The sequence below is a fragment of the Apostichopus japonicus genome, chromosome 8 (genome assembly GCF_037975245.1).
Source record: "Apostichopus japonicus isolate 1M-3 chromosome 8, ASM3797524v1, whole genome shotgun sequence".
Classification (NCBI taxonomy): Eukaryota; Metazoa; Echinodermata; class Holothuroidea; order Aspidochirotida; family Stichopodidae; genus Apostichopus; species Apostichopus japonicus.
This window is the reverse complement of record NC_092568.1, coordinates 7847622-7871501: the sequence shown is the minus strand read 5'-3', so window position 1 is coordinate 7871501 and position 23880 is coordinate 7847622. Positions and strand designations below refer to the sequence as shown.

Sequence of the window (23880 nt, the reverse complement as noted above, 5' to 3'; positions counted from 1 at the left end):
CAAAACGACAACTACAGGAAAATCCAAAAAAAAAAAACAAAAAAAAAACGAAGAAGAAGCACAAGCAGATGAACAGTTTCACAGGTAAAAAGCAAATCAAAATCTGCATAAATTGGTCAATAAAACTGTTCTCATCTTTGGAACGGGACACATTTAGATTATTTTAACTTTACATTTCGCAAGGCAAGCAACAGAGACAACAATTATAAACGAGTTGTTAACTGGTTACTTTCCACAAAACAATATGAAAGATCCTTTGAGAGAGAGATAATTTAGAAAACATAAAACTCAGACAACCACTGAGTAACACAACACAATGAATGACATTGGGTCAGGCAGCAGCAAGCCATGAGGCTTGCAAACGCTGTTTTATGCCACAAGATCCTGATCATGTCTGACACCAACAGTACAACTATCTATTCAGTTTGGTCCTAATATAATTGGTTTTTAATATCTTTCTGTACTTTGACTCATTGAGCCTGCCAATTGGATCACTCACAAACAGCACTTGGTTTGAAAATTTGACAATGTGCTTCCAAAATGGATCAAAGACCACCAGGTTTAATGTAAGAAATTTGACCATTCCTTAAACAAGTGATACTTTCGAGACCATTTTCACCTTTCCATTTTAGCTGAATTTGAGGGCAGTATATCTCTGCTTGCATAACAATTATCATTTGCAAATAATTCAACTTTTCCATTCTTTAAAATTGATTTCTTCATCATTTCCACTGATCATGGAGGATACAGATCCCAAAGGAGGGCAAAAAGGTGAAATTTGTTCTGATTTGATAAAGTAAATGTGTATTGCATCGATGTCTCTACTCTCTGTTGCACCGCACTCCAGATGGTCAATCCTCTAATTCCCTATTGCTTGTGTAGTTTAATATCGGAGTAAATCTTACTTTGATATCGTCCATGCATGACACATAAACAAGGTTAAGTCATACACTTGATGTTTGAATTAGCATGAAGTTTACAATGGCTATTACAAGTTGAATTGTTGAATTGAAGTTCCATGATTTCTCTCAATTTTGTGAATCCTTTAAATAATCATTTCTGTCATTCCAAATGAAGGAGAAAGTGGGAAGTAAGGGATGGGGGTTGGAAAGGGGAGGGATGGTTGTCTGCTGACAAGCACACAAAGTACTGACCAAGTGTATTAGAAATTTTGGTATCGCCAAAGAGGCTTGATAAGATGAAATACAGCTTGGCTTGCGACATCGTTTTTTTCTTTTCTCCAGCCCGTCGTAGCCATGTGACCAGAATCAGTCGTATAACTTGCATCTGAACATAGTCGCCATTTTTAAGTCTCCACCGGTCAAGTATTAAATTTGCAAACATGAAATGTAGAAATACTTTTGTAAGTGCATCTTGCATCTTTTCAAGGGATTGGTCGTATCTTGTTATACTGAGGTGCCCCCTCCACCAGCTTCTGCAGCTTCCTTGGCTATTTTGATGGACTGCAAAACAAACGAACAATAACAAAATTAAAAACTGTTTCATAATAACTATCTACTATGTAAATTTCACAATGGTCACTAGCTTTGGTATTGACAATGATTCTGTCTGATATTTCAAATAAAATCGACTTGAATATCAGTTTTTAAATCAATTTATCATGAAATATTATAGATCATAAAATTTTACCAAACTCTAACACTTCTTGGCAAAAATAAACGACTTGAATTTCTGGACATTCATGCAGGGTTTGACAAAGAACTTTCTACTACTTCATGTGAGATCTACATTGTCCCTATCTGTAGTCATTTAGTATCAACCCAAATGTACTCGAGATGCACTTCAAAATTTTTTTAGAACTTTTCACTTTCACAGCAAAGTTCACTTCATCATGGTCACAGTTGAATGGTCACAGTTGCACACTGCATATATGTATACATGGTCATAAAAGAAATAGGGTGCATGCTTCTACAGTCATAAATGTGACCTCCATGTTTGTGTTGTCACAGAAGAGGTATGATTCCAGTTTGTATGTTCACCACATATTTGTATGGTTCCCGATGTAATTCACAGATGAGGTACGATAGATGTTTGCATGGTCACAGCTATGTTGTACATATTTCTATGGTTCCTGATGTAAATCACAGATGAGGTATGATAGAAGTTTGTATGGTCACAGCTATGTGATGTAAATTAGTATGGTCACAGCTGCACATTCTTATGATCATTAAACATGTGCAGTGCAGGTTTACCTGGTCACAGCTATGTGGTGCATAATGTATGCCCCATAGACATACTTTGTATGGTTTGTCTGTTTGTATGGTTTGTCTGTTTGTATGGTCACACAAGATTATATAGTAAAAGTTTGTAAAGACACAGCTTTGTGGTGAATAAGGTCACAACTGCATGTATTTGCATAGTGCATATCTGTATTGTCAGAGATAATGTACGGTGCAAATTTGTATGGTGACAGCTGTATGGTGCATATTGTATGGTCACGTTTGTATGGTGCATATTGTATGGTCACAGCTGTATGGTGCATATTTTATGGTGCTGATTTTACAGTTTCTATGGTCCTAGATGAACCGTAGACGTGTTTTATTTGTGGTCATTTACTGCTACAGCTACTGTCACATTAGTATGATAGAAGCTGCACTTTGCATATTGGTATGTTCATAAAAGATGTACAGTGCACGTTGAATGTTCACAACAATATGGGGCATGTTTCTACAGTCAAAATAACTGATGTGAAATATGATACAATGTGGATATGATGGACTTAGTAAGGCATCACAGTCATAATTAATCATGTGACAATCACTCTGAGTCAGTGGCAATCACTCTGAGTCAGTGGCAATCATTCCAAGTTGGTGGCAATCGGTTGAGGTCAAAGTGTAAATAAGTCTGTGTTGAATGGCAGTGTAATCATGCCACAGAAGGCAATGAAAATCATATAGAGCTATCAATGCTTGAAAAGTCGTGATGATCATGTACAAGATATCAATGGACTCAAACTGAGTCTTTTTATATTCAAGTAAGCATCTCGGTAACGTTGATATGTATCAATAGAAATGATGAGCACTGTCTGCTATAAATGCTGGCTGATCATATATATATATATATGTATATATTTATATATATATATATATATATATATATATATATATATATATATACCTGGCTTTGAATACATGCATGCAGTTGCATTCTGGGATTACACAGCAATTATTATACTTCATATACATGACGCAGCAATTGCTATACTTCGGAAGGCTCTACTACTCATGAAGTATACGGTAGAAAGGATCACTTTTCCACTATGTGAAATAAACTCAGACAAGAGCGTGGCCTTGCATAATAAAGACGAATCGAATCCATGCATCCACAAAGTAACAAAAGGATTTCATAGTTGAACGGCAAAAAAAAAAAAACACATTAAAAAGATGCTAACACTCAAGTAAACCAACATAAACAATTTGACGATATGATGATGTGGCTCTTACAGTAGCCACATTGTTATAACATAACACAGAGACAGTAAAATGGAGATGTGGAATGAAGCAAGCAAAATAACGAATGATTCTTTGCTCTGAAGCATGATTATGACTACAAAAATGATAATAAAAGGTTAACATGAATATCTAAACTAGATTAACATGTCAAATAATACAAACAAATTGAGTTAAAACACAAACCCCAAAACAAAGAGTGCTGTGAGTGCAACAGGAGGTGCTCCATAAATATAACAACATTTTCAATCCCTAAGCATATAACAGTGGTTTTATTAGTGCGCATAAGGATTAGGAATATAAGAAGTCTGCACAAGATCATTACAGGATGTGTTAAGGGTGGAACTTAAGTACTGAAAGTTCATTTCCCAGTCAGATGTCTCTAGTTGAATTATTCATATAACACCAACTTTTGGAGAGCAGGTTAGTTTCATAAACATATCTCTGTCCTGGTTTTAAAGATTTACATTTTTTTAAAAGATATTTCATTGGGAGTGGTCTAATATTAGGCATATTTGATGATAATGTCGGCTCCTACTACAGTCTAAGTTGTATGGTCAAAAGTAGTTTTTCTTTTATGAATTCTAATCATTCTGTCAAACGATGTTCCGTTGGTTTAATATTAATTAACAACAGGGCACCCAGACATGAACTCCAATATCATGTGTGACTGACAAATTTGCAATTTATAATATACGTCTCATTAACGATCGAAAACATTTCTATTTAGTTTATTGCATCCCCATATTAATTAACAACACGGCACCCAGACATGAACTCTAGTATCATGTGTGACTGACAAATTTGCAATTTATAATATACGCCTCATTAACAAATCGAAAAAAATTCAACTTAGTTTATGGCATCCCTATTTAACATCATCAGCACTGAGTCATAAAATGTCTGTGCTAAATCATGCGGGGTGAGACATTTAAATGATGGGCCTTCAATGTAACTAAGATAAAAGAAATTGGTATTGAATATAACATGCATATAGACAATTTTCGTTTTAATTGTCTCCAAGGTATGAATATTGAGAGGAAAGAGTAAACTAGGTGTCATGACAAATATTTCTGATTTGGTTTATCCATAGCACTGCTATTAAAAATGATAAAGTGGACACACTTAGTAGAGTTGGGGTAGGAGGTTGGCAAAAGCATATAAAACACACATTCCAAAGGGGATGTATTTTCTTCAGGAGCAAGTGTCCTATTTGGTCAGTCGGTAAATGTGCTATTTACTTCAAACTACAATGACGAGGGTGGCCGTTCTGTAGGAATTCCAGGGCCGTAACTGTTAATGCTAGATGAATTGGTAGACTACACTAGCAACCCAGACTCTAATGTGTAGTCATGCGATGAGATAATAAGCCGTTGTACGTTGTTAGTAGGCACTTGATTTTGCTCCATTAAAATGTACAAAGCTGATGAGCATGTACGTTTAGAGTACTGACTCAGGTGTCAACCCTGCTTAAACTATTCAGCAAGCAATATTTGTATTTTAACTTCCCAAAGAGCAAACAACCTCTCAGCACTATGACAGCAATGACAGATCTCGGAGACCCACGTAGGATGTCCTCACAGGCTGGCCAGCCCTGCCCTACATCGTCGACCACAAGCATCTGACAACCCTTGATTAGTGAGGTGAGATTATGAACACAACCGATGGTTAAGTTTCCTCCGACACCAAAAAAAGCACACAATTCTCACCTCCATCGATTTAGGGACCAGCATGAATCAAAATCAAAATTTGTTTTATTTAAAAAGTAGGCAACTTCAATAATTTCTATAGCTTTGTTGTTATTGACCCAAGTTGAACGGTTTAAGTCCTTTATGAGGGAAACCTATTTGAAAACGAAGCTGTAATGGGTTTAACCAATGTAATTTACAGGTAAACTGTTAAACCAAGTGCTACAGTCTAATTCTCACAAAAAAAAAAAAAGTTTTCCCCATGGCTTAAAATATTGGAATTATTTTATTCGGATGCTAGAAAATAATTGCAATATACAGTCACTGGTACTTAAGGAAAATAAGATACGATTTGATCAATTAAAAAAAAAAAAAAAATGGGAACTACAGGGAACTACAGGGAAATGCCAAATTTTTGGTTAAAATAGTGTACGGAAAATCTACATAATGAGTTTGCTACTAGTAATGAACTAGTTGATGATATTTATAAATAATAATTATAAAAGATAATAAAATAGCAGAGGAGAGACTAATGGTGCAATAAACCCAGCAAAAACTTAAAGCAATAGGCAACTGCAAAATACATGCAGTGATCTTTGATAGTGTGTATATACTATATAGTGAGAGCAGGGTAGATATTTCAGAGTGAGTAAGTTTATCTGTTTCAAAGGTGGGATTTAAGGATTGTTTATTGACTGTCTTTGAAAGATGACCAACAAATATCTTCATTATATACAATTTCTGTCTATTCGGCAATGAAAGACGAGCAATTTGTTTTTTCTTACAGTAAATACCGTAAAATCAAACTTTGATTGCGCTTTTTGGAAATAGTTTACAATCTGATAAATCAGCAAGATTTCTTCCAATGGAGCTAGACATATTCTAGAGTACATGTCTCTATTGATTGCAATGATTGTTGTCTAAAGTGAGGTGCTAATATATAAAATATAGGTCCAATTAAGTTGGCTGTATCGTGCAAGAAGGAAAAGACAAGACTGTTTAAAAATGAGACGTCTTGTACGCTGCCTTTAAGCTGTAGCTGAGCACCAACTACATGAGCATGCAATATTATAAAATGAAAAATATATACAAAATTAAGTAAATAAATAACAGCAAAGCAAATTAATAGAGAGCTCAAAAGGTGTAATAATAGCGCCAACTGGTGGTGACTCATCTACATGGTTCCTTGTGTTTTTAACAATCAGTCAACTCACATCCTCAGGGTGACATCCCAAGCAACCACTTTCGGTGAAAACAAACCTGCCTTGTGGAACACCACACAAATCTGCCATAATAAGGATTAACATCTGCCAGAGAATTGTAATGTTCAAAAGTAATCTCTTCCTTTTAACCCGATTATGATACAATTTTCTGGAAAAATTCTCTGTAGTATTTAACATCTGGTGACGATGAACTTCTACCCTAACATACATACATATGGAGGGAATATAAGGCTAGGTTGGTTGTTTTCACAGAGGAAGTGGTTGGTTAGGCTGAACTGATGATGACGACCTTAGGATACACAAACACTGTCTAGGACCAGATCATGGCCGACACAAAGACATTAACCCATGTTGGGTTACAGTACCTCTTGGAGAGCTTCAGCCAATTCTTCCTCCAGTTGACTGTCTGTTAAAGAGGAGCTTACTTCAGCCTAGAAGGGGTGGAAAGCCGGCAGAGGAATAAAAAGAAAAGCGTGCACAAAAAACGACAAATATGAGAGAAACCTCAACCGCAGTGGATGCAATAAACTCCTGCAGACACTACCAGACACCGCGGGATATTACACACAGGAACCTATGAATTGCTCGAATTTATACGGCATGATGTTACCACCTATAACAGAAAGGGTTTCAATCCCACCAAACTTGTGACATCAACAGGATGTCCAAGTGATGACAGATAATTTTTATCCACGGTGTTATATTTAATTTTATTCATCTACTTTATGAGGTACTTTCAGGTTGTGTGTGATGACTTTTGATCTCCTTTGTTCTCCATACTCCATCACATCACTCATTTTTCAGAGAGCAGTAATCTCACAGATATTCTCAAAAGTTTAGAGCAGAAGGAACCAAACCTGGGTCAGAGGATAAAACCAATCACCTCATGAGTTACTAGGCTACAGTAAAGGGTTAAAGTGCAAGCTAAGTAAAAAAGAGCGCAAAGGGGTGGGGGAAGATATACATATTATAATACAATATAAGTTAAGGCTTAAAGCTGAGTGGTGGTGGGGAGGGATGGGGGGGATGATGAATACAGCGCGTTACACAGCGTAAACTTTATGTAGATTATCAACCACGATCATCTCATATAACACTGTAGTCATAGAAAATAAACAGTTAATTTTGATATATGAGCAAAAAGAATTAAAAAACAGGGGAAAAAAAAGTGACCATTATTTGCATTTATCTCTTAACTTTCTGATCGTAATATGGAATGCATGACCAAACAAACTTGAATTGATTAGACGAAGAATGTATGGCTGGACAAAGTGACACAAGATTGGATGAACTGCATTTGTCATCGCAGAAAATTAAAAAAATTTCGACAGACATTTTGCAGAACAAAGTTGTTTCGAAAGGCAATCACTGGCAAAATATGAGCTTCGGTTTTGAAATGGTAAACATTAAAACGTACTGAGACAGAAGGAGTGAGAATCTTGCGACATAATGAGGTTTAGTTTGCCATCGATAACCCACCGAGGAGGTGCAGACTAGGACAACAATTCAAACAATGCTGAAATGTGTGCAATTATTTAAAAACACTGAGGCTGTTTCTTTTTTTTTAGTAAAAATGGTATAAACCGGATAAAGGTAACTTTGCTATTCCCTTGAAATTAGGCAGTGATACATGAAGCCTTGGGGGCGCTAGGTAGGTAATTATCCTGTTACCTTGGCTTTTGAGTTGCTGCTGCAGACTGAAAGTGGAAAGAGTCACAAGGACATGTTACATTCCATTTTTTTCACCATTATCATTTCTTTTCTTTTCTTTTTGTGTCTAAATTGTCAGCTTTTTTCTGCATAATTCTATGGAAATTAATAATCCATTAAAAGGATAAAAAGATTGATCATCTGTGAAATAAACAATAGCTCCATTTATCAAATCACTTTTTCATTTTATGCACAATCTGCATGCTCACAAGGAGGACTACTGTATGCTTTTGATATTAAACAGAGGAGATTTTCCTCTCATTGGCTATTGTGCTGTTGGAACGATTACAGTTTTGCTAAATATTTAACGTGGGATACAAAATTGAGGCAGATCTTTGATGAAACTCTGTTTGCAAGATATATATTAATAAATATCATAGGTCGAGTAAACATTGAGATAACATGGTTCTGGAGTATTTTGGCAGAGCTAACATGACGGACAATTTTTCTTAAATGGTCAGTTTGCAAAATATGGCAGTACAACTTCTCATGTCTTGTTTACATAATAGATTGCATAGATGTGGCAAGTAAATGGCACAAATACAGAACCAAGGACAGAGAGTGAGAGAAAAAAAGAAAGAAGGATAACAGCCTAACAATGAGAAAAGTCCAAATCCTCCATCACTTTTTAACACGTTATGGCCAGTGTGGGCTGAATTTAAATGTTCTGAATGAATCAAATTCTTCATCACCAGAATAGCAAACATAGGCACATATCTGGTATTATTAGCGGACACTTTTGACTTGGGCCAGGTCAAACGTTTCCGACAGAAACAAGTGGCCTTCACTGCATCTTGTCGACATGTATCTATTTGTGTGTACATACTTATATGAGGGTATTAGTAGGAGGTATGAGAGGAGCAGTTGATCATTAATGGCTTACCTCAGGCTCTTTTCCTAGTTCAGTTCTTAATTGATTACTTGTTTTTCTCTCATTCTCCAGCAAGGCCTGGTTCTTCTTCAGCATTTGCTGTAACCTCCCCGCTGCGATGCCTAACTCCTTCTTTAGTCGTCTCTCCTCCGTGAGGGTCTTATTTAAAGCGGCTATCTCCTGTGAACATTAGATGAACAAGAAAGCATGAAATGACTTTCAGTATGGAACCACTTTTCCCATTTAGCACTCTTCCTCCCCCCCTTAACTGATCCCTGGGATTAAACCCAGAGCTGTAATGCCCTGACCTCCCAGCTGCCCTCAGGCCTCCCACCTCCCCTCTTACCTGCCCTCAGGTCTCCCACCTGCCCTCAGGCCTCCCACCTGCCCCCTCAGGTCTCCCCCCTCCCCTCAGGCATGATCCCAAAGTCTCCTTACCTTAATGTTGGCGTCTGAATCGCTCGATGCTGGTTCACCGTTTTGAGTTTTAGATTTCTCTAATTCCGCTGTCAATTTCTTCAACTCCTCCTTAGCCTTGGACGCCTCTCCTTTCGCTGTTGTGAGTTCCTTCTCCAGCTCCGTAGTCTTTTGGCTATTGTTGTTGCCCTCGGAGTCCTGTAGGGACTTCTTCAACTTCTCTATTTGCGTCTCGAGGAGTTGTTTTTCTGTGGAAGACTGTTTCTTGGTTTGTTCCAGGGCATCTTTTGTTGCAGTGAGCTCTTTCTGTAGATCCTGTGAGCTTCCTTTGTTCTCCAGTTGGCTCTTCAAGTCTTTAATGGTGGTACTGGCAGTTTCTAGATCAGTACTTAGCCTTTGATTCTCAGTGTTAGCACTGGCAACATTCTGCTTTAACTGAAATCACAAAATGAATACAATAAAATATATAAACGTAAATAAAATAACATAAAATTAATTTACTTAATTAAAAATGAAAATAAAATAATAATCATGTTCAAGAAATGTTTACACATAAAACTATTTACTTGTGAAAATTTAAAAAAAAATTCCAATTACTATCCAGCGCCCCCTTTTTACCTCTGACTAAATTAGAGCCATCTAAAGATCTCGTCAAATGTTGTTCTTAACATTTAATCGCACCCTTGATGGTCAAAACTAAAATTTAACATCATTTTTGTTTTCCCAATAGGGAAAACTAAGGAGTCACACTTGCCCACCTTGCAAAGTTGTGAGGGGGCCCGCAGATTGCAAAGTCGGCAACGACTATAACGGGGATCGCAAATTGGGTAAGTACTATACTATTACAGTTTATATTTGTCCAAAAGGCAGCAAACAGAAATGTTGTACTCAAAGCCAGAGCGAATGAATCAGGGCACACATCGGGAGTCTATGCTTGCTAAGTTCTTCAATACCACCCTCAGTGCCTTTCGGGAAACATTTCATACTGTACTTTTGATTGAATGGGGCTATGGCGTCAAATACATATTTTATTATCTCCTTCACCGGACTGGATGGAAGTTACTTTTTTGTGGTATTTTCTAGGACTTCCCTCTCACCTGTTCCATTTCTGGTCCAGCGCTATTACTCTCAGCTCTCTGATTGGCTGCTCCCAATTCGTTTTTAAGCTGGTTGAGTTGCTTCTTGACGTCGTCTAGCTCCCCGGCGACTGATTCTCTATCTTTCTGGAGTTGTTCTATAGTTGACTTGGAGGATGCTAAGTCTGCTACCACTTTCTGGTAGTCGGATGTGTCCTGGAACATGAAAACATGTTGATCCATATCATTCTAGAACACTTAAATCGCACCACATGCAGAATCTACTCTTATCTATCAAATCCATATATAAATATATATATATATATATATATAGTATATTATCAGTAGCATAAAGGTTTCAAGGCCATTGATATTCCCCAAATCTGCTCAAAGGTCAAATAAGAGAAAACATAAAATGTAGTGGTCACTGTTCAAACTTCAGCAAACATATTTTTCTTAGGGAGTGCTATTGGCAGTTTTAACCCCCCTCGATGTCTAGGAGTAATGTGAAAGGTCGTAAAAGTAGTACCTTCGGGCAAAATACTTAAATGTTAAAATGGGGGCATTACTTATGACCCACTGCAGAGCCTACTTTGATTGATAAATTAAAGGTTTGATGTTACTGGGACCTAACCAGTGAAACCCATCACGATTAGGGCTATTTCAGAGGGTTATACTTAACGAGCCAATCAGGACCAAGATGATAACACAGGCTGCTATTCAATAAACAACATATTTTAAGTTTATGATCCTCACCCATTTGTGATCACACCTAATAATTCATCTGTTGTATATTACTTACTGCAAATATTAGAACAAGTAACCCCCCCCAAACTCCCCCTAATGAAATACTTAAAACAAGGAATCAATAGCATATAGCTTTGGATCAGCTAAGATAAATTTTTCTGGTACAATTCCAGTTAATCTTTGCTATGTATGGCATCGTGGTAAATGTACAAACAAAAGCTTTAATCCATCCAGAACTGCATGAATTTTTGTTCCCTTCATAACAAAGGATTAACAAATCTTATTTAAGCGGGACAAAATTGTGTGAAACATGAACCAATCTAACCTACTATAGCATGTCATGAATTTGTTCATTTCTAAACAATGCTTACTATAAAAGTTTCGTTTAGGTGAGACAAACTTGCAAACTGTGTTAAACATGAACCTACTACAGCGAAAATGAATTTGTTCATTTCAATACGATGATTACTAAATCTTGTTTAGTTAAGACAAACTTATAAAATTCTGCTGAACATGAACGAATCTATTCTACTTGAGTGTTTCATGAATTTATTCATTTCAAAACAAAGATAACTAGAAAATATTGTTTAGGTATTAGGACAAAATTGCACTAAACCGTACTAAAGCATGTCATGAATTTGTTCATTTCAATACGATGATTACTAAATCTCGTTTAGTTAAGACAAACTTGAAAATTCTGCTGAACGTGAACGAATCTATTCTACTTGATTGTTTCATGAATTTGTTCATTTCAAAACAAAGATAACTAGAAAATATTGTTTAGGTATTAGGACAAACTTGCACTAAATCGTACTAAAGCATGTCATGAATTTGTTCATTTCAATACAACGACTTTGTCGTACCCTGTCCCCCCCCCCTCCAATTTGTACATCCTTCACCTGCCACCGAAGTAGAGCAAGAATAGAATTAATGAACCAAAGAAATGTTGGGAGATCCCTGCAGTAATTTTCCTATGACAATATTCTTCCCACCAAACAGATATTGTAAAAAAAAAGTACAGTTGAAAAGGAAACTGCTATTATCCACACAAAAAAAACAAGGAAAGTCTTTAATGAATAGATGTTTCAACTAACTATGACAAAGAGTCCCTGAAACAATGATGTTTTAATTATTCGAATAATTGTTAATTCACTTTTTCAATATTTTACAATTTGTAGAAATATTCCTGCGGGCTACTGTAGTTTGATGAAGAACAAACAATATTTTTTTGAGAGAAAGTCAAATATGAATTATTTACTGGGATATACATGACATTCAACCCTATGGGCCCCCACCTGTAAAACTATTGTTCACAGCTGTTTTGAAGAGGAAGTTAATCTACATACAATTTATGGAAAAGTTTCTAGAGAGAGCATTAAATAACTATATGTAATAGTATCTTAACCTTACAGGTAGAGATGGAAAGTGCAACGGATGGAAAATGAAGACCCTGACTCATATGTGACAAAATAGGTGGAAAACTGATTTTAAAGGTATTTACATTTGAAGTAGTTGGCAGTTTCTAATATGAGATGAAGTAATTTACTTTCACTATAGTGAAATTTTAAATCACCAACACTAGTATGCATCTGATAATCTGTTCTAAGAAAATCTAATTAATATCAATTTAACTGATGGTCTATAATAATATTTCATCGCTTTTTTAAGCAAAAAAAGGTAAGACAAAAAAAATGGTAAAACAGAGAGAAAAGATGTAAAACAGGAAATCTACAGGGCTCTATGTACACATCCCAAAAGTAACATGCAAGAAGCTATTAATCTCATGCGGACAAAATGAGGAGAAATTTGGTTCGAGCAAGGCAAAAGACTTGAGGACAAATTAAAATAACTTGTCATTAATTGACGGGAGTTTCCTTACATCGTAGACTGACTGCGTGAGGTCAGGAGGTGATGTATAGGAAGAGTCTAGAGTCGTCTAGAAACAAACAAAGAAAGGCGGGGAAAAAACAAGAATGAAAAAAAAATCATCACAGATTTGGACTCCAACGGTTAACAATAGAAATATCAAAGATTTAGTTTTTAATAAAAGGGTCTGTACGAGGTGTGAGTTTTTTGGAGACGGAGGGTTAGAGGAGCTTAAGAGGAAGTTAAAGGTTTATTGGTGACCAAGGGTTATTGATAGACCCCCCAAAACAACAAGAGTAAAAGGCCACCTGGACCGTGTAATAAACAAATATCTGGAGGTTATAAATGTCGGTTAATATGTAAATGACGGTATCAGATAAAAGGTCAAGGGGCATGCAATACAGAGAGGATGAACAGAAACTGCGATAATCTGACGTTATGAACAAGTATAAACATCATGCACAAAGGAGGTAAAAAAACTGCAGAGAGTGTGCGTATGTATATCACATGCTGTTTGCAACAGTATGCCTGTAGTGGTTTGCAGAAGAAATACACGAGACAGACAACCGTGCACAGATAAAATCATTGAAAAAGTTTTTGGCCATGCTGATTCCACAAACTAATTTTTATTCCTGAAAATCAAGATTTATGGTGGTTACAGTACAGTTCCAGCAGCTTTGTAACTGGTCCAGGTAAAATTATCCGGATTACATAGAACTTTCAAAGCAATAAGCTGTAATATGTAAACTAAAATGATCCATGCTACTGGAAAAATGTTATGATCACACTTATGAGGGAATTGAAACTAATGAATACTACTGGTAGGTTAAACTACACGAGGTAATGGTTTTTACATCCTGTATTTAGGTGTACGAGATGTCATCTTTGAAATCTCGGCTATTTTCTTAACATCATGCTCTCAGTTTATGTAAAACATTATTGTAAGCTCACTGGCGATGCAGGACAAATTCTATGAAAACGTTAGATTGGGTAGAAGGTATTCTTCTTTTGACAATTAGGGTGTTATGGTTAAACTACTTTAAACTACTACACCACAGACAGTAATAGCAGCTACCTGACTAAACCAATCCTTACAATATACCATACTTGAATCAGGGCAAATTTTTAAGGTTTTTTCTGGTTTTCTTTCCTAATAACCAGGTCTCACTATTGCAAGTTGGTCGTTTGAAAGAGTGTAACAAAACAACAAATCATGATCGATATGTACACTTTCGTGTAGGTTTGGTATACAGATCTAATAAAACTCCCCTTCAGTGTGGAGCATAGACCTAGCATTAGTTTTGTTTTATTTCAGTATTTCCAAAGTGATGGAGGGTAATACCAAATTATTCAGTTTTTCTTTTGAGTTACAATGCAATATGAATTTCACCTAAACAACGAGTTTGTCCACCAGACGACCTCCAAAGCTGATGGTAGTCGTCTGAACACAGAAATTTGGGACAACCATTAAAAATTTGCCCTGCTGGATAATAGCTAATAACACAACACTACATGCACATGGCAATGATAAAACTGTAGAGCCAATTATACCTGTTGCTTGGTTTTCAAGCTAGTGAGTTCACTCTGTAAGGTGACAACTTCGGCCTTGGCCTGAATGAAAGAAATGGACAGCATTGACCAAATAATGAAGAGATACAGATTAACAATGCCCAGACCATTAAATTCTTTTAAAATAGCAGATAACCCTTCACCGAAATATGTGTTTCCCTGCTTGTATTTTCACTTCTATAAGTTGCCAACTAAAAGCCAATAAATTGACCCATTTTGCTAAATAAAATAAAATGAAAGAAACCATCTGTAATTGATATGTAAAGCTCCACTAAGCATATCCTGTTGTAAAAATTATTTTTATGATCTAGGCAAAGTTCCCATCAAGCATATTTTTATGATACAGGGTACATTTTCATTTTGCAAGTTCCAACTAACCAATCAAGTATTTCAGCGACCGCAAAAAAAACAAAACAAAAAAAAAACACCCAAACAAAAGCAAGTTCAGTCATCAGTTGGTTAGCAAACAGAAATTGAAATGGAAATAACTCAAAGTTGTTAACAGAATCTCAAAAGCCCAATGCACAACAGCTTTCCTATTAACCTATCTCTCAATTTTTTTTGGGTGGCATGTTTGAAATCTGTTACCAAAGTAACTACTATCATTCAATCAATTGGTTCTATATTCAAAGCTTTAGCATTAATAGGCCTCTACTTCAACCTTCAGTTTAAGGATTAAACTGTGACTTAAAATGGAAGTGAGTGTTAAGTAGAAAATGACATCTATATTGGATGGTTTTCATGGCCTACTACCTACGAACGATTGATTGTTACTACTGTTAATTTGCTTGCGATATAACAGCATCCCCCACAGAGAGAAGGAAATTACAAATGCAGAAACTTTGGATGCTGAGTATTGAAAATGAGAAGAAGATAGAACAAGTACATGGGTGAAGTGAAGAATGGAAAGCAAGCACACCACCATTTTATAAGCCAAAAACACCCACATCCAAGAAATGAAAATTTGGAGGAGAGAGAATTAACACTGAAAACATGTAGTCTATAAATCTCAAACACGGTAAAATCATTTCTGCAATAACTGATACTTTTGACATACAACAAACAAAAAATTAAAATGAAATTATTCAGTGTCTTATTTGGTAGTGCACCACTATCACCATAACTCAAAAAAGATTTACAGGGAATCGATGAAAACAAGTAAATCTTCTTTTAAGGTAAACAATCTTATATCATTTTTGATGCAAAATGAAGAAAAACATGATATTATTGTAGTACTTATTATAGCATTGTTGTAACGAATCATGATCAGAGAAAACCAGGAAGGGAACTTGATAATCGTTTCTTTCTTTCCATAAAAGTTTTTCCTACTCGTGAAGAGACAGTGACTTGATTAGAGTGAATGGCATTGTACTAGCAATGACTTAAATTTGAAATCAAATTGAAGCCACTCAAATTTCATCAACTTTTCACTCATGACAAATGTGATCCATCGGAAAACCTTAATAATTCATCTGTGTTGTGTGATTTCATTTTAAGTTTGCTGAAATATGGTAAGGTGTGATTTTCTGAAAGACACAGGTGTTACCTGAAATTGCAAGCCACTGTCAAAATCAAGCATAGAGATGTACTACCAGACAAGAGCACATTAACTGAATTAAAGCGATAGTTTGATAACAGGAATCAACAAAGTAAAAGATTCATTTCAATTGATATAAAACCGCATAATCGATCGACCCGTTTTATGCTTCACGAATCCTTGACATCAAACTTACAATGCCTGATTGTTTTCTCAACCTACAGGGTAATTGTTTCAATCTGATATATTGTATACCAGGCACAAAGGCCATTAACACTGCATCAGCAACAGTCACATAGCGATTCTATTTGAAATCTTGCAGCGAGGCTATTTGGAAAATCATAATAAGCTCCCTGACCTCTCTTTTAATCTTTTTGACCATGAAGAGCTTACAGGGCATTTTCATCAATCTGATATGGTATACATTTTTATTTATTGTTTGAATATCGAGAGCTGATGCTTTTACTTTGAGCTCAAATTCCAAGGCTATCACTAAAAACAATCAAAAAGCCATACTACACTGAAAAAGCTAAATGAATAATTCTGACACAATCACAGGGCAACAAGTATTTATGATCACTAAACAGCATTTCAAAACTGTGAAAATATGCCTATTGGGCGTGAAGTTCCACAGAAACACCAACTCTGAGACATACAGACTTGTGCAAACAATAAGCAACCACATGTACATTGAAACTGAAAATAAATTGTATATATCTGCATAATATATCTCCCTTTCTTGATTTTTATCTTTAAATTTCAAGTATCAATTTTTTTAGATTTCTTTGAAGATGACATATATGTCATTGTAGTTTCTAAAGAGTTCACAATATCTTTTTTTTTCTTCTTCTTTTTTAATCAAGTGAGGCTGTGGTCTTAAGTACTTGACATGCAAAATGAAGCAACGTCTGCAATAGAACAGACGTTCGTGGCTTCTGCTGTTTACCTGCTGCAGGAGCTTCTCTGTGGACGCTAACTTTTCTTCCCATTTTTGCTCTTCTAATTCAACACTACTTTGTAGTTTATTAAGCATTCCTTCCTGTAGGAGAAAATAAGGAAGAGAATGCACCCAGCCCTGGTCCTGTTTCCCTGTCTTAGAGATATAAATCGATCAGCGGGATTGCTCTTTCAGATCAAATATCTAAATGAGCATAAAACTGTTTATGAAGTGCGAGTAAATGTGACTATCCGTCTGATCCCATTTCTCTTATGTTAATTTGATCAGTTCAACTTCCTACTCAACTTAATACTGTACAGTAATTAATATGCAACTATGCAGAGGAGCTGTACACTTAACCGGCGCTTTATCCAAATGTTAAATAGTGTTAGTACTTGGCTTCGACTCTATCTAAATAGGCTCTTTTATATCATTCAAATATTGTTCAGAAACAAAGCAGGAACATGTAGATTAAATGTTAAGAGATCCTGTTCAAGGGAAAGCAATAATATGTAAGCACCATCTCAACTTCATACTTCAGTTTGAGAGAAAGATACCCTTCAGAAATGATCTATATGAACACCGTACATGCCTCTCCCTATCTAGGTCTGACTTGAAATGATATAATAACATTTACACAAATGCCAATGTTTTCAATATGAAAGATCAAATCCCATTTTTTTTGGGCCTTTTCATCCTAACCAAAGATGATTCTACTAGGTACTGGTGATCAAACTCTTATCAGATAACCACAAGCTTCAAGTCACGTTATCGTGACTGGTTTGTACATACTGTATCGCCCAACACGGACTGATAGTGGTCGCACTGTGATGCCAGTTGCTTCTTCTCGTTCTGTAGCTCGGCTACAGTTTTAGCCAACTCCACTTTTTCCATCTCTAAGCTCTCAATGTTCAAAGAGTACTTCTCACAGTCGGCTTCGAGCGAGGAAATTTGGGAGTTAAGCTCTTCGGACTGAGTCGAAGGAGGATGAGGGAGGATGAGGAGGAGGATGAGGAGTAGGAGAAGAGTAAGAGTACAGTGTGAGAAGCCATAAGCGTGGATATGTGAATCGTAAAGGTATATACATCAACTACTGTTCTGCTGTCATTGAGATCACAATGAAGATATATATATATTAAAATTAGAGATTAAAAATTGCAGGTGTGGCAAGCAGCAAATGCTTAAGAAAACATGGTAGGATCAAGATAATCCGGATCAAAATAATCCCAGAGATATACCGTACATAAAGCTAAAATTAAATTTTTGGTATTGCGGTAAAGTTTTATTTGAGTATCAGATGAAAAGTGGAGAAAACTTGTTTCAACTGTTTCACAAATTGAAGTGCTCTTCTACCATGGCCCAGTTGACCCCACCCCCACAACAAAACAAACAAAACAAATGGGAAAAAAGAACCATGTGTGAACCAAGTCACAGAGCTAGGAAGAAATAAACAGTTAATGCCAAATACCAGAAAAGAGGGAAAAAACCTGCTTCCACAGAACAAAGAAATGATCAATCTGGGTTAAAAAGAGCAGCCTAAAACAAACGAGAAGACGATAAAATGAAAGTGTGGTTAGAAGAAGATTTGAAATTACCTCTTGATTAGGGCCTTCTTTTGCCTGCAAAACCAGGACTGCTTTCTGTTCAAAATCTTTAAGCCACTCCATGTGGGCCTACAGAAAAACGGGGAAAAAAGTACCAAAAGTGATCATAACCCACTTTCTTTTACACATTCTCTTACACAGGCTCTTTAGTGGATAAGCAGTTAGCTAACAGTTTTTTGTTTTATTTTTCTTTCTCATAACAGGAAGGTAACACTGAAGCAAAACGACTGATTTGGAAGAGTCTGTCACTGGTTATCACTCGATAGGAGTAGATAGAAAGTTGTCTGTCCTGTAAGACCAGATGAAGACTTTTAATCTGCAAAGTGGCTTAAAATTAGAAGTCTTAAATTCAATTTTTATCATCAATTTTGCTCGATGGGTCTGTCTGGTAGAGCATACCCCTCTTGTACTCCTGTAGTCATTCACTTGAACTGTGTTCAACACGATAGACTGTTTGCTCTCTCGAGGAATTTTGCTTCCTGAATTGAGGGAAACCATTCCACTACAACTGTTGAATCTCACCACACTGGAGCTTAGGATGTTACGTGGGGACTTGATTCAGGTTTTCAAGATCGTGTATGGTTTTGACAATTTATCCTTTACCGACTTGTTCATGTTTGCTAATAGTAGTTGTACCAGAGGTCATTGTCTTAAACTCCAAAAGTCACAAAGTAGGATTAATATCCAGCATAACTTTTTTTCAAATAGGGTTGTGAATGAGTGGAACGGTTTGCCTGAGAAAGTTGTACTTGCAAGTAGTGTCAATGGGTTTAAGAATGCTTTGGACAAGCACTTTAAGCATTGTAATCGCGTCTGAGTGTCTCCAGTTTTTTTTCTCTCCTATTAAGTGTCCCACCTGAGCCTTTTCTTTCTACTAAACTAAACTAAACTAAACTTGGCTTCTATCTATTTAGATAAAGTAAATCGAGGGAAAAGGAGTCTAAACCAATTCTTAAACTTACCAGTGCATTGTTAGCCTCGATGGAGGGGAATAGTCGCTGCACTATATCTTTGCTCTGCCTCTCCTCCTCCAGCAACTTCTGGCTGAGTTCATCCTACAGTGAAAAATCGATGTTAAAAGAACTTTAATTATCTAATTCATTTGACCAATGATCAAACAGGTATAAAGAAATGAATATTCATTTAAATTGTTACATCAATTTCTCAATGATTTCTGTAACGTGCAGACCAGTTTTTTGTTTTGAGATATTGATTTGGCTCTTAATTTGATTTCCTAGTAACATTGCTTTCCATAGGGTATTTTGTTGTTTTCTGAGGTTTTGGATATCAATTAATTAACAGTCTACACAAGTGGCTTACAATTAAATAGTAAGCACCCGGCGTAACAGTGCTTGCAACTTACAAGAGTAATCTCCATAAGCATATTTTTTAAGAGGGGGAAATAAGTGCCCCAAAACATAAGATTTGCTCAGCATTCATTCTCCACGTTTTTTCACAGCTGTGAAGGATGTGACATGTATAGACTCAACCCCCCCCCTCCCTCCCCTTCCTTTGCTTCTATGAACAGTTCAAGTCTAGAAAGATCATTTATACCAATAAAATAACTAAAAGAATTAGGTTTCTTCCCACAATGAGACCTTGTTTATAATTTCATGTTGTGTTAATATTTGGAGTAAGATCTGCTACAACATCTAGCATTGCAGGTGGTACATTCTTTTCATTTCTTCCAAACCGTGATAAATTTCACACTGTCTTCAGAGTAAAAATAATCATTTGATTAAAGCCAACAGAGGATTAACCACTATCACTGAAATCGAAAAAATAATCCAAAACAAATCCATGTTAGAATGTCTGTTAATGAGATTCATCACCTTATGGAATTTATTGCATGAATGAGTAATTACGAACGCCCTCTTGAACCATCTACTTCAGAGGCTGACAAATAAATTGAACAGAACTGGTAGCACTAAGTTTAGGATACTGTATTATGAACTGTCAACGCAATTGTGTCCGTTTTGTGCGACTTCTAGTTTATGAATGCAGCCCCTGCTTGCTTTTGCTTCCAAGCTCCGCTTTTTGTGCAAAATGAAGACGATTTCCTCACTATTCCGTTCAACCCATTGCTAAGACTTATCGCATCGGGCTACTGCGTCGCTAGACAAAACATAGACCATTTAGATTTAGCCAATGTGAAATGTTTCAGAGGTTCTCTGTAAGTTTCACTAATTCTCCGATAACACAACCAGCGTAGAATGACAGGCTTGTAACAGACTTTCCAATCTGGATGAATTTTCAACAATTTCCTATATTGTTAGTAACAATTTTTCAAAGGCACATTTGATTGATCAAGGCATTACATCCAGAATTTAGCAGTCAATCTTTGTTTTAAATTCACATGCTACATGTTGAAATCCTTGTTATTTTAATATAAACAGAACAATTTATCAAAATTCTAACCCTCACTATGCCTGGCACACATCAAATACATTCCTTCCGAGAAAGAACCCAATTGGCTCTTCACACTAACATCACTGATACAAAATAAAAACAAAACAGGAAAACAAACAAAAAACACCAAACAAGAGAACAACAAGCTTCACAGCTTGACACTTGTCCAACAATACAACCAGCAATTATCAACTCTCTTCTGTTCAATGATTTGCACACTTTAAAGATTTGCAAACATTTAAAAGCAAGCCAAACAATTGGAGTAAAATTGAAAATACTCAGTGGTTAGTAGTCAACAGAGTTAGTAGTCAGTGTTGTGTTAGGCTGTAAATTATAGTTAATGCAAATAAAGCAATGCAGTAAAGTGCTGTGATATATGTTACATCTAGAGGTGTTTGTGCTGTCTAGAAATCACAGAGGGGGGGGGTGGGTGGGGGGAGGGGGGACACGATCTTCAACTACATCACAACATCACGTCATACCAGTGACTTCTCAGCCTGCATGCAAAGCTTCAAGTTTTGTACTATGGCAGGCGACATACAAGACAAAAAGTACAGTAAGAAAACAACGATTGCATCGCCTTGAATACTGTTCTCTCTTAGAGGGTGGTATCATTGACGTTTTTTTGTTATAAAATAAACAGATAGGAGAGAATGCAGTAAAGACTGGCAGACAGATGGTTAAACTACAAGACAATAACACTCACAGGTGAGGTTGCAAAGTACGTAATGCGGGTAGGGGTAGGAAGAATGCTATTAGGTTATAAGACAATAAAAAAGAAGAGGGAACTCCATCCAAGTCGACCACAAACAAGCAAGTTAGGTCATTCACGGGCAATCCTGTTTACAGATGGTGCTAGTAAATTACATTTCCCTTCGGAAACATCCAATTCCTACTCATCGAGACCATTTTCGGATGCAAACAGCAAGCTTTAAGCTCCTCTTGAAATTTTATTTGCAAAAATTTGTTGATTCATGAAATCAAGATATTAGTAATTTTAAGTTGTTAGTAGCGTCGTCGCTTATCATTAACTGAGAATAAACGAGGTAAAATTATGAGAGGGTTCTTGGCAGAAAAATGCTAAACACTAGCATCTTATAATAGCCAAACACTCCTCTGAAGCTTTCGCCATTCCTAACACCACACATTCTTTGTGTTTTTGAAAAATGAAAGGGTGTGATGAAAATGAAGCTATGAGTAAAGAGCAGAGAGGGAAGTCATTTTTGTGAGTTTGACTTCTTCTCCGTTTTTTCCCATCCGTTTATAAACAGAAATGCCAAGAACAGAACAGCGTATTGGAAGCTGACCATGTTTGGTTACATGCAAACTAAAAGGTATAATATTTTTTTTTTCCTTTTTCCACAAAATCCACCACAATAGTGAGTGCATAGAGATCAAGCATGTATTCAACTACGATAGGTATACAGGTACCTTCAATTCCTTCAGGGATTTTTGTAGTTTCTCCATGCTAGACTTTTCCGTCGCTGAAAGGGCCTCCATGGCCTTCCAGTTTTTCTCTCGGAGAGCCTGGTAAAACGGGTAAAACAGGGGGTGTGTTCAAAACCCCTTAGAACCATTCTCCTCTCTCTCTGAGGAACACTTTCATACTTAAAAATGATTGCTTGCCACACACAATTGAAATCTTCCCAAATGGCAGAGTGTCTTTTACAGCAACCCATACAGCTTTGTTAGTCTCAAACAAATGGCTAAAATGACGACAGACGACGAACGTTTACAAACTGTGACGTCTGTTGGAGCAAGTTCAACATTTTTCATGCAAATTTCTGGGAGAGTGCAAGATTTTTTTTTAAGTGACTGTGATTTAGATAAAAGTGATGGAATAAAAGAGGTTGGCACATCTGTTAGTCCTTGCAACTGACTATAGAGGGACGGTGAAAGCACTTGTTAAAAGAATATAAGTTGTAATACACTGAAAGATCACCAATAAAAGTCGGTTGGCGCACACATAATTAATGACACTCAGTAAGACCTAAATGACTTAAAATCTGTTGGTTTGTGTTTCCATGGTAATTCCTTCTGCTGCAAACCTTAATAGTTTGCTGCATCACACAAGAGAGGTTTTGAAGGCTGTTTTTAACCTTTCAAAATGTATACATCAACAATAACGCCACCCCATACTACAAAACTTTCAAAACGTACATAGCTAACCTACTCTTCATATAACAAATTTCAGCAAAAGTTGTTAGTTTCATCAAGAGAGAATATATAGTCATCGATAATGTTACGATACATATCACCTGTATGTCGCATTGTACCAGGAACTTGCATGGATCTTGTGTAAAGTGGTATTAAGTTATTTCATTTAAACTAAGACACAAAAATTTCACTTCAAACGTGCTGGGGAGCTAATGAGTTGGACAATGATTCATAATGCATAATTCTTGACTGATTTTGATGTTCATCCAATGTAGAGATCTCCAGAAATGCCTCGAGTAACTATTCTCTGCAGGCAGTCACATAGAAGGTGTACAGTAATGATACACTTTTTAGCTTCTCCCCCATATATAAGCAGAGGTACTGGCATCAGACACAACTGCTACAAACACTGCTTTAACCGTGTCAAAGTCATATCAAATGGTATTTTTTTAGGTGAAATACAAAAACAGCAATCTTAGTGATGCATGAAAGTATTTTGCTCCTTGACTCATGTAAACTCTGTCCAGTATTGTCAACAAAATTGTCTGATATCTCTTGGAATGGCTAAGTTCTTGTTTTACCAATCCTTTTACAAGTTT

General features: G+C 36.3%; 1 protein-coding gene across 8 annotated transcripts in view; it reads right to left on the bottom strand.

Moving 5' to 3' along the window:
* Positions 1-1000: 1000 nt before the first annotated feature.
* LOC139972116 (uncharacterized) overlaps positions 1001-23880 on the bottom strand; it is a 38372-nt gene continuing 15492 nt past the window's right edge. Inside the window, exons 14-26 of one of the 8 annotated variants that reach the window (XR_011794588.1) lie at positions 22556-22651; positions 19678-19770; positions 18707-18784; positions 17904-18083; positions 17121-17213; positions 14620-14679; positions 13082-13138; positions 10477-10671; positions 9401-9814; positions 8975-9142; positions 8053-8078; positions 6747-6812; positions 1001-1463 (exon numbers count right to left, since the gene is read on the bottom strand). Coding sequence is in view for 7 of the 8 variants with exons in the window: in XM_071979054.1 (XP_071835155.1) it covers positions 1407-1463; positions 6747-6812; positions 8975-9142; positions 9401-9814; positions 10477-10671; positions 13082-13138; positions 14620-14679; positions 17121-17213; positions 17904-18083; positions 18707-18784; positions 19678-19770; positions 22556-22651 (1557 nt within the window). In the remaining variant the exon portion in view is untranslated. The remainder of the gene's footprint in view (positions 1464-6746; positions 6813-8052; positions 8079-8974; positions 9143-9400; positions 9815-10476; positions 10672-13081; positions 13139-14619; positions 14680-17120; positions 17214-17903; positions 18084-18706; positions 18785-19677; positions 19771-22555; positions 22652-23880) is intronic. The other 7 variants (XM_071979058.1, XM_071979054.1, XM_071979057.1 and 4 more) reach the window with 7 other exon arrangements.